The sequence below is a fragment of the Leucoraja erinacea genome, chromosome 4, assembly GCF_028641065.1.
Source record: "Leucoraja erinacea ecotype New England chromosome 4, Leri_hhj_1, whole genome shotgun sequence".
In the NCBI taxonomy this organism is placed as follows: Eukaryota; Metazoa; Chordata; class Chondrichthyes; order Rajiformes; family Rajidae; genus Leucoraja; species Leucoraja erinaceus.
In genome coordinates, this window is record NC_073380.1 from 13,753,764 (window position 1) to 13,765,015 (window position 11,252).

The following is an 11,252-nucleotide window of genomic DNA, read 5'->3' on the forward strand; positions in this document are numbered from 1 at the left end:
GTTTTTGATTAGTCAGCAGTTTAATGCACCGGTCAATGTCGTTTACGGGTCTTCGGAAGGGTTTGGTAACAAACTGGGATTTTTTTCCCCATCCTGCCGCTTTCATCACTTCTGTTAATCGCTCATTTTAATTATGTTTTTTAAACCTCTCTCGGCATGATTTGATCAAGGACGTTTGAAATTTAATCTGCGGCATTAATTAAATGTGTCTTCGTAAATCTTAATAAATCTGCGTTGTGATTTATGAACGGGGGGGGGGGGGGGGGGGGGGGAAACTTCCGCTAGGTGCTCCTAGTGATCAACAAGTATTTCATTTCGAAGAGCAAATTGATTACCGTTATTCCCTGGTTTGCTTTCGTCTGATTGCGAAATGCTTCGTTCAACAAACCCCACGCAGATACGCGCGCCGGTGTTCAAACGTTCACGTTCACAAGTTCTTGGAGCAGAATTAGGGCCGTTCGGCCCATCGAGCCCACTCGGCCTTTCAATCGTGGCTGATCTATCTTTCCCTCTCAACCCCCTTTTCTCCTGCCTTCTCCCCGTAACCTCTGACACCCGTTTCCACGCTGTGACTCCAATCGGTGAGCAGCAGGAATTAAGTTGCAAGCGAAACCCCAGAGGGCAAATAACCCGAAGGGGCCGTGTACTTATTTCCCCTCAAGATAGAGACGCGATCACCATCAATTTGAAATGTATTCATGCCATGTTCATCATCCTCTTCAGCCACCTATCTGTTCTTGATGATTTTTGAATTACATTTGGGAAGTAACCTGGTGTGTAGGTCTATTATTAAATCTGTCCTCCTTCACCAACGGACTCTGACTATCTTTAATCGGACTTTACCGTGCACTAAACCTTATTCACTTTATCCTCAAAGATAGATAGAGAGTTAGAAGTCTCGACCCGAAACGTCACCCATTTCTTCTCTCCAGAGATGCTGCCTGTCCCGCTGAGTTACTCCAGCATTGTGTGTCTATCTTCGGCATAAAGCAGCATATCCAGTTCATCACTACATTATTCCCTTTATCCTGGATCTGTAACACTGTGTTTAAGAAGGAACTGCAGATGCTGGGAAATCGAAGGTACACAAAAATGCTGGAGAAACTCAGCGGGTGCAGCAGCATCTATGGAGCGAAGGAAATAGGCTATTGCCTATTTCCTTCGCTCCATAGATGCTGCTGCACCCGCTGAGTTTCTCCAGCATTTTTGTGTACCTTCTGTAACACTGTGGACGGCTTGATTGTAACCATGTATAGTCTTCACGCTGACCGGATAGCGCGACAAACAAACAAAAAAAAGAAGGCTTTTCACTGTACCTCGGTACACGTGACAATGAACGAAAGGAAACTAGACTACAGTGAGGATTGAATTTACTACCGTCATTCGGGCTGATTAACAATTCGCATGTTTTCAGTTCCAAATTAATGTATCGGGGATTCAGTTTGATGTAACGAGGTGGGAATACATATACATATACACTGTACAAGAAGTGTGGCTTGTGGCTACACCTGCCACTAAGAAGAAGGTACTGGAGCCTGCAAATTGTAACGTCCAGGTTCAGGAACAGCTCCTTCCCCACAGCCATCGGGCTATTAAACACGACATCATATAAGCTCTGAACTACAACAGAATATATTATTATCGCACTATATTTGTTTTTTGAGTATGTGTGTATGTGTGTGTATAGACACACGCTGAACTTTTTTCTCTCTCGTTTATGTGCTATGTTTACATACTCTGTTGTGCTGCAGCAAGCAAGAATTCCATTGTTCTATCTGGGACACATGACAATAAAACACTCTTGACTTGAAAATGAGAAATGCGCCAATATCTGTAACCCGATTCTAATAAGCCACCTCTGAATGACACTTTCCAATAGTTCTACCGTTGAAGCAGTATATACACACACCGTCTTTACAAATCCTCGAGTCTCGTACCTGTTTTTTCCGCCTCGAACTCCCTTGTGAAAAGATCAATGTGCAGTTTTCAGATTGAAGTGTAGGATCAATACCATTTTAACGAAAGCAGGATTCAAAGTGATCTTTCGGGGTCACCATATTGTGGTCGACCGCCCGACCCGGGATCTTATGTTTTGCCAGGCATTCGCAGAATGCAGGAGGGAACCGCTTAGGAAAAAAAATACACCCACTTCCAGGCACGGTGTAACAGGTAGCACTGCTAGCGTAACTTCACTCATAGTCCTGGGTCCAACAAAAGTTGCGTCGAGCTCCGCTCGTTTTAAGGCTCAAATATTTTCCCAATACATTTGAGACAAGTGACCCTTGCGATACTAAATTTTCTGCCTTAGCGGAGGCCGGTTCTCTGGACACTCTCAAGAGAGAGCTACATGGGGCATTTAAAGATAGCGGAGTCAGGGGATATGGGGAGAAGGCAGGAACGGGGTACTGATCAGCCATGATCACATCGAATGGCGGTGCTGGCTCGAAGGGCCGAATGGCCCACTCCTGCACCTATTGTCTATTGTCTATTGTCTAAATCAAACGTTTCATGCGCTTTGTGTAGATTGTTATTTTAGAAAACTGCTACTTTAAGCTTGACCCCCCCCCCCCCCCCCCATCGTTTCAGAAGCAACCATTACCGACAATTTTGCATTATTCTTATTAAACTTTGCAAAAAATAACCCCCCCCCCCCCCCCCCCCCCCCCCCCCAATAAAAAGCTCCATTGAAACCTTCTTTCAAGAGAATAGCTACATTTGAGCACCCCGTCTCGACAAAGTGACACCGATTGCTACTGGTAAAAATAATGACTAATGATCCCATCTATACCGAAATTGGCCATCTGAAGTGTGAAAGAAAACGACGAGGGGACTCGGCAGAAAGTGTTAACATTTTACAAGGAGATGTGGGGACGCGGCGGACGGCTGGAATCTTAAGCAGGAAAACACTAAGTGCTGGTAGAACGTCGCAGAGGTTTAAAGGGAACTCGGGTGCATGGAGCCTCGAATCTTGAGCGAATAAAAAACACAACAAGAGCTGGAGGAACTAATAGAAAGTTGAAGAGATAGTTGCTTGCAAAAAAACCCCACACGCACAGAGTGCTGGAGGAACTGTGGAAAGTTGGAGAGACAGATGCTTGACAAAGACACACCAAGTGCTGGAGGAACTTACAAAGTTGGAAGGGTTTAAAAAGACAAAGAGGCACAATTGCTGGAATCTTGAGCAAAACAAATACCACGGCTGGAGGAACTATATGGACAATTGGAAAGATCTAAGAGACATGGAGACGGCCATCGTTGCAATCACAAGTAAACTAAAACACCAAGTGCCGGAGGAACTATAGACAATCGGAGAGGTATACAAGACATTGAGACACAATTGGCTGGAATGGTGAGCAAAATTACCAAGTACTGGAGCGACTCGGCGAGTCAGGCAGCATCTGGGGAGGCGAAATTCATCTTCCCTCCTTCTGTATACCATTTTTTTTATCGGATCTTAATCTTAGCATTTTTTTTATAAGGAAACGGATTTGTGGTCAGGACCAACCTTCTGCACCGTCCACGAAACTTGTGATCGTGTTGGCAGACTTGGTGGCGCGGAAGACGCTGGCGTTTAATCCCAGTTTCCCGGCTGCTGAGTAAGTCCTGTACATTGACATCATGAAGTGGTGAGGGACCGCGGCGTGGGCACGCCGGCCCCGTCTGGCCTGCTTAGCCGCCTCTGGAGGCAGCAGTTGCCGGAGCGAGGAGGGGGGAGAGGAGAAGGAGGAGGAGGAGGAGGAGAGGAGGAGGAGGGTGGAGGAGACGGAGGAGAGAGGTGGAGGAGGAGATGGTGGAGAAGGTGGTGGATGAGGAGATGGGAGAGGAGGTGGGGGGGGGAGGGAGAGGTGGAGGGAGAGGTGGAGGGAGAGGTGGAGAAGGTGGTTGAGGTGATGAGAGATGAGGTGGAGGAGGTGGTGGTTGAGATGGGAGAGGAAGTGGGGGTGGAGGGAGAGGTGGATGAGGAGATGGGAGAGGAGGAGGTGGGGGTGGAGGGAGAGGTGGATGAGGAGATGGGAGAGGAGGTGGGGGGTGGAGGGAGAGGTGGATGAGGAGATGGGAGAGGAGGAGATGCGGGTGGAGGGAGAGGTGGTGGGTGAGGAGATGAGGGAGAGGAGGAGGTGGGGGTGGAGGTAGAGGTGGATGAGGAGATGGGAGAGGAGGAGATGCGGGTGGAGGGAGAGGTGGATGAGGAGATGGGAGAGGAGGAGGTGGGGGTGGAGGTAGAGGTGGATAAGGAGATGGGAGAGGAAGTGGGGGTGGAGGGAGAGGTGGAGAAGGTGTTGGATGAGGATATGGGAGAGGAGGTGGAGGGAGGAGAAGAAGGAGCCGGGGACGGGGACAAGGCAGCGGGCTCCACGCACTGTAAATCCCACCAGCAGTTGACCGAGCAGAGGAGAAGGGCAGCGGCTCGGAGCGGACCCATCCCGAATGCGCCTCTGTGCAAGGGGCACGTCCCGCTTAAGCAGCGCTCCGCCCTCCCCGCGCCCTCCCTGCGCCCGGCGTCTGACGTCACCCGCCCTCCCTCCGCCCGGCGTCTGACGTCACCCGCCCCCACACGCACGTCAACGCGCCTGACCATTGGCCGAGCGCCCCGCACCCCGAGCGCCCCCCGGCGGCGAGGGAGGGGTGGCGCAGCGAGAGAGAGCGCTGGAGGGTCCAGTCAACAGAGTCTTGTTGTCATATGTCCCGAAACGAAACAATGCAATTAGTATTTGCAGCAGCATTACAAATATGTAAACACAGTACTCTGTAAAAACTATGGTCAACAAACAAAGTTCGATATTATAATATATATATATTCATATTTATATATGTGTGTGTGTGTATATATATATATGTGTGTGTGTGTGTGTGTGTGTGTGTATATACGTATGTGTGTGTGTATATATATATGTGTGTGTGTGTGTGTGTGTGTGTGTGTGTGTGTGTGTGTGTGTACATATATACCTTCTCGCCAGAGATGTGTGTGCTGAGTTTATTCTATGTACATATTCACACACATATGACAGACATGTACATACATACGTATACCTTCTCGCCAGAGATGCTGCTATCTATCTCCTATCGCTGTGTGTGTGTGTGTTATCTGGCTGGGTATTTATGGGTGCCAGATTCGGTCTTTTTGAATCACTGCTACGCCAGCATCTATCTCCTCCTCCCTACCCCCCTATCCCTCTCTCTCCTATTATCCACTCCCCCTACCCCCTGTGTGTGGTGTGTGTGTGTGTGTGTGTGTGTGTGTGGTGTGTGTGTGTGTGTGTGTGTCTGTGTGTGTTGTGTGTGTGTGTGTGTGTGGTGTGTGGTGTGTGTGTGTGTGTTTCTGGCCACTGCCACCCACCACTCCCCCTACAGCTCTTCCCCCCCTCACTCCCCATTCTTCCACATCCACCACTCCCCCACCACCCATTTCCACCCCCCCCATCCCGCTCCCCCACCCCCATCTCTCCTCTTCCCACCCTCTCCTCCTCCCCCCCCTCCCCCCCCTCACCCACCCCCAAATCACCCCCTCCCCACCCCTCTCTCCCCCCCCTCCTCTCGCCTCTCACACCCCTCTTCACCCCACCTCCCCCCCCCACCCTTTCCCCCTCTCTCTTGCACCACTCCCCGCTCCCCCCTCCCCACTCTTCCCCTCTTCCCCCTCCCCCCCTCCCCCCCCCCCCCCCCATTCCCCTCCCTACTACCCCTCTCTCCCCTTCCCCACATCCCCTCTCTCCACTAACACCCCCCTCCCTTCCCCCTACCCTCTCTCCTTCCCCTCATCCCCTCTCTCCACCTCTAACATTCCCTCCCACCCCCTAAATCTCTCCACCCCTTCCTGCCCTCCCCTCTCACCTCCCACTCCCCACACTCCTCCTCCCTCCCTCTCCCCACCCCGCTCTCCTCTCCCTCCCCAATATCTCCCCTTTCCTCCTCCCCCTCTCCCCCCTCCCTCCCTGTCTCCCCCCCTCCCTCCCCCCCCCCCCCCCCCCCCCGCCTGTGTGTTTGGGGGTGGTTAGTGTGAGTTGATGATGCCGCCGCAGCGCCCCCGCCCCCCCCCCTGTGTGTTCATCCGTGTGAATGTGTGTGTGTGGCCGTCTGTTCGGCTGTGTGTGTGTCTGTGTGTTCGTCCGTGTGTGTGTGTGTGTGTGTGTGTGTGTGTGTGTGTGTGTGTGTGTGTGTGTGTGTGTGTGTGTGTGTGTGTGTGTGTGTGCGTACGTGTGTGTGTGTGTGTGTGTGTGTGTGTGTGTGTGTGTGTGTGTGTGTGTGTGTGTGTGTGTGTGTGTGTGTGTGTGTGTGTGTGTGTGTGTGTGTGTGTGTGTGTGTGTGTGATAAACAAACAGATAATAAAATAATAGTAACTCAGCTGGTCAGGCAGCATCTCTGGAGAACATTGATAGGCGACGTTTCGGGTCTGGACCGTTTTTTTCAGATTCAGATTGAGGGGGGGGGGGGGCAAGCTGGAAGAGAGGTGGGGGGGGGGGGGCACAGACTGGCAATTTGGATAAAGGTGGCAAGTCGAGCAAGGTGGCTCTGGGTGGATATTAATGACAATCTAAAATCCCCGTTCTCCTGTACCCACCACTTGCCAGGATTTGTCCTGCTCCCCACTTCTCCTCCCGCTTTCCAATCCCCCTCCCTCATACCCACACACAAGATCTGTCGTTGGGGGTCCCTATACTGCCTGACCTGCTGAGTGACTCCAGCACTGTGTTTTTTTTCATAAACTTTCACGAGAGAGTTAGATTTAGTTCTTAGATCTAAAGGAATCAGTGGATATGCGGAAAAAGCAGGAACGGGTTACTGATATTATCGGCCATGATCCCATTGAATGGCGGTGCTGGTTCGAAGGGCCGAATAGCCTACTCCTACACCTATTTTTCTATGTTATATGTTTCTACCTGCAGTTCATTTCCCATCTCTCTCTCCCATGTTGCAATCAGTCTGAAGAAGGGTCCCAAACTGTTCTCCTGTTCTCCAGCGATGTTGCCTGACCCGCTGAATTACTCCAGCACTTTGTGTGTTTATTTGATAAACCAGCATCTGCAGTTCAATGCACCCTCATTATCGTAGCTTGGCCACCCCTTCCACAGAGGCTGCCCCACCCGCAGAGTTCTTCCAGCATTGTGTGATTTACTCGAGGTTCCACCATCTGTGGTTCCCTGGAGATCCAATAAAAGTGACTTTTTTCCCAGGGAAGTATTGTTACTATAATCGGGGTCCCTCGTGTTTAAGTTTAATCAAAATTGCACTATTAAGACATGATGGTGCAATAAACACGATGCAATAAAAAAAAAAGACGTGACTATATCTATTTTCAAAGTAATATATATCTTTGATGTGTGGCTTAATGTGTGCGGAATCTCCAGAGAGAAATAACAAGCATGGGAAATATTCGATGACAGACAGACTTGTTCTGAAAGCAGGGCCACCGATTTAGTTTTACTTATCCGCTCAGATGGATATTTGAGACTAATGCAAATATCAAACGATTTGTGATACGTCAGGTTTGGAATTAAGATTTAAAGGCGTATTGTAAAATAATCCATTCGCCCTTGTCACTGAATGACTTTGTCGCGACCCAAAACATCCCCCTCCACAGAAGCTGCCTGGCCCGCTGAGTTCCTCCAGCGTTCTGTGATCCTTTGCTCCAGATTCCAGCATCTGCTGTTTCTTGTGTCACAGTTTTACTTTATACCTGGATACACAACTATCAACCGTATCCATGTCCCACGGTACGGGTTCATTGCAACTCTCCCGAGTTTAAAAAAAATCAAACTCGGGGTAAGCACAGAGAATGAACGTAGCGGGTACGTCGGAGCTCGGGGAAGTTTCTTAGCTGCTCGTAACGCTAACGGCAGGTACTCGGGAAGGCTCGCTAAGCTCGGGAAGACTCGTGAAGATTTTTCAACACGTCCACGAGAGCCCCGAGTACCGACGAATGGCCATTACCGTAAATCTCCGAGTTCGAATCAGGGCAAACTCGGGGGAGCTTTTGGAATGAACTCGTACCGTGGGACAGGGAATGACGTATGCTGTGCCTATCTTCGGTATGGACTTATGATATTTGATTTTCCCTGTCCCACGGTGTGTGTGTGTGTGTGTGTGTGTGTGTGTGTGTGTGTGTGTGTGTGTGTGTGTGTGTGTGTGTGTGTGTGTTGTGTGTTGTGTGTGTGTGTGTGTGTGTGTGTGTGTATATATATATATGCACACACAAACACGCACACAAACACGCACACACACACACACACACACACACACACACACAAATATATATATATATATATCCACCTGCACTTCATGATTTGCTCGTTTTTTAATGTTTTTTTTTAATATTCCTGGACTTTAAGGAGTTATTTAGACACTTGAAAATGGACAATAGACCGCAGGAGTAGGCGATTCGACCCTTCGAGCCAGCACCGCCATTCAATGTGATCATGGCTGATCATCCCCAATCAGTACCCCGTTCCTGCCTTCTCCCTATATCCCCCTAACTCCGCTATCTTTAAGAGCCTCTGTCATCCGCAATCAGTACCCCGTTCCTGCTTTTACGTCCTATCCTCACGTCCTCAAAAAAGTTTAGTGTGTATATTCAGTGTGTATATATATAAAGAGTCTAGTTCAGTATATATATATATATGTTATTATATATATAAGCTTATATATAATTTTTTATGAGTTTCCACTCATTTAGCTCAAGTGACCAACGCATCGTCAATGTTCACGGCTCGGCTGTAGGCTGTTGCAGGTGGACTCAGCCCTGAAACTGCCGAAATATTAAACGATTCCCCCATCTGGTGGCAACATGTAAGATGCAGAAAGGCATCCATGGTATTATTGCACGGAGAAGCAACCAAAATTCAATTGCCAAGTCGTGTATTTCAAATTAGTTTCTGGTGCTGACATGAATCCTTTGACATCCTGTAAACTCTGCCAGTGTTTGACCCATATACCTCTAAACCAATCCCATCCGTATACCTACCTCAAAAAGACTGGCAGTATCATCAAAGACCCACACCATCCTGGCCACACACTCATCTCCCTGCTACCTTCAGGGAGAAGGTACAGGAGCCTGAAGACTGCAACAACCAGGTTCAGGACTAGCTACTTCCCCACAGCCATCAGGCTATTAAACCTGGCTCGGACAAAACTCTGATTATTAATAACCCATTTTCTGTTATTTGCACTTTATCAGTTTATTTTTCATGTGTGTATATATTTATATTATGGTATATGGACACACTTATCTGTTTTGTAGTAAATGCCTACTATGTTCTGTGTGCTGAAGGAAAGCAAGAATTCCATTGTCCTATACAGGGACACATGACAATAAACTCACTTGAACTTGAACTTGAATCTCTAAACTAAATTAAATATAATTTGTTGGGAGGAACTGCAGATGCTGGTTTAACCCGAAGATAGACACAAAAAGCTGGAGTAACTCAGCGGGACAGGCAGCTTCTCTGGAGAGAAGGAATAGAATAGATGTTTTGGGTCGAGATCCTTCTTCAGACTGATGCTGTCTGCCCCATTCAGTTACCCCAGCATTTCGTGTCTATCTTCAGCGTAAACCAACATCTACCGTCCCTTCCTACACGATGGAGCATTTCGGTTGTTAGAAAGGCGCATTTTAACTAATTTTCATTACTTCTGGAGAACCTGACATCACGTCCAGAGTTATAAGAGTCCAGAATGTTTTATTTTTACGTGTCCCGAATGAACTAAATTATTGCTGCAGTACAACAGCAATGTAAGAAAGATCTCCACCCGAAACGTCGCCCATTCCTTTTCTCCGGAGATGCTGCCTGACCCATTGAGTTAAACTCCAGCTTGTTTAAGAAGGAACTGCAGATGCTGGGAAATCGATGGTAGACAAAACTGCTGGAGAAACTCAGCGGGTGCGGCAGCATCTATGGAGCGAAGGAAATAGGCAACGCTTCGGGCCGAAACCCTTCTTCAGACCGAGTTGCTCCAGCTTTCTGTACCTATGAGCGGTATAAGACAGCATCCGCAATTCCCTCCTACACAGTTGCTCCAGCTTTTTGTGTCTATGTAAACACAATGTTCAGTGAACACTTATAGTAAACAGTAAAAAAGATCAGTACAAAAAAACAAACAATAATAGTGTAAAGACTATTATCCCCCCCCCCCCCCCCCCTCCCCCCCATGTTAAGATAACATGTTCTCCACATTAGATTATATGTTGGAGAACATGGATAGGCGACGTTTGGGGCCGCGACCCTTCTTCAGATTGAAAGTCAAAGAATGCCTACTCTGAAGAAATGTTGTTCTCTCCGACGGGAGTTACACAATAGACCATAGACAATAGACAATAGACAATAGGTGCAGGAGTAGGCCATTTGGCCCTTCGAACCAGCACCGCCATTCAATGTGATCATGGCTGACAATCGCCAATCATTACACCGTTCCTGTCTTCTCCCCATATCCCCTGACTCCGCTATTTTCAAGGGCCCTATCTAGCCCTCTCTTGAAAGCATCCAGAGTGCCTGCCTCCACCTCTGAGGCAGATAATTCCACAGTTCTACACTTTCAGTCTGAAAAAGGATTACATTTTCTCCAAAGATGCTGCCTGCCCCGTTGTTACTCCAGATCTTTGTGTTTTACTTAAACAAAGTGGCAAACGCCTTTAGTGATATCCATATAATACTTGTTGTTGCTTATTTTCGCTCCTGAAAAATAAAATGTCAGTGCAAATTCATCAACTGCTCGATGCAAGTGATGTCGTCCATCGTTTAGTGCTGACTTTCGGTGTGATGTTGCGTTGTGACAATTTTCCACCTTCAAGTTCTGGTATGGATAGCGCGCTAGCGGTTTACATATGTATTTATTGATGCATTTTCATTCAGCGTTTGGACTGAGATCTAGAATCGGTTGGGGGAGTCCAGAACCAGGGGCCACAGTTTAAGAATAAAGAGTAAGCCATTTAGAATGGAGACGAGGAAACACCTTTTCTCACAGAGAGTTGTGAGTCTGTGGAATTCTTTGCCTCAGGTGGAGGCAGGTTCTCTGGATGCTTTCAAGAGAGAGCTGGATAGGGCTCTTAAAGGAAGCGGAGTCAGGGGCTATGGGGAGAAGGCAGGAACTGGGTACTGTTTGGGAATGATCAGCCATGATCATATTGAATGGTGGTGCTGGCTCGATGGGCCAAATGGCCTACTCCTGCACCTATTATCTATTGTCTATTGTCTAATGTCTAAAAACCGACCTCCTGGCTGAAATTGGATTGTTCAAAGTTCAGTTGATCTTTTGCAGTG

General features: G+C 48.2%; 1 protein-coding gene across 1 annotated transcript in view; it reads right to left on the reverse strand.

Annotated features, from left to right (window-relative positions):
* Positions 1–3,732, reverse strand: part of gdf6a (growth differentiation factor 6a) — a 27,309-nt gene extending 23,577 nt beyond the window's left edge. The window contains exon 1 of the mRNA XM_055633710.1: positions 3,506–3,732. Coding sequence (XP_055489685.1) covers positions 3,506–3,620 — 115 coding nt within the window. The 5' untranslated portion in view covers positions 3,621–3,732. The remainder of the gene's footprint in view (positions 1–3,505) is intronic.
* Positions 3,733–11,252: the final 7,520 nt, after the last annotated feature.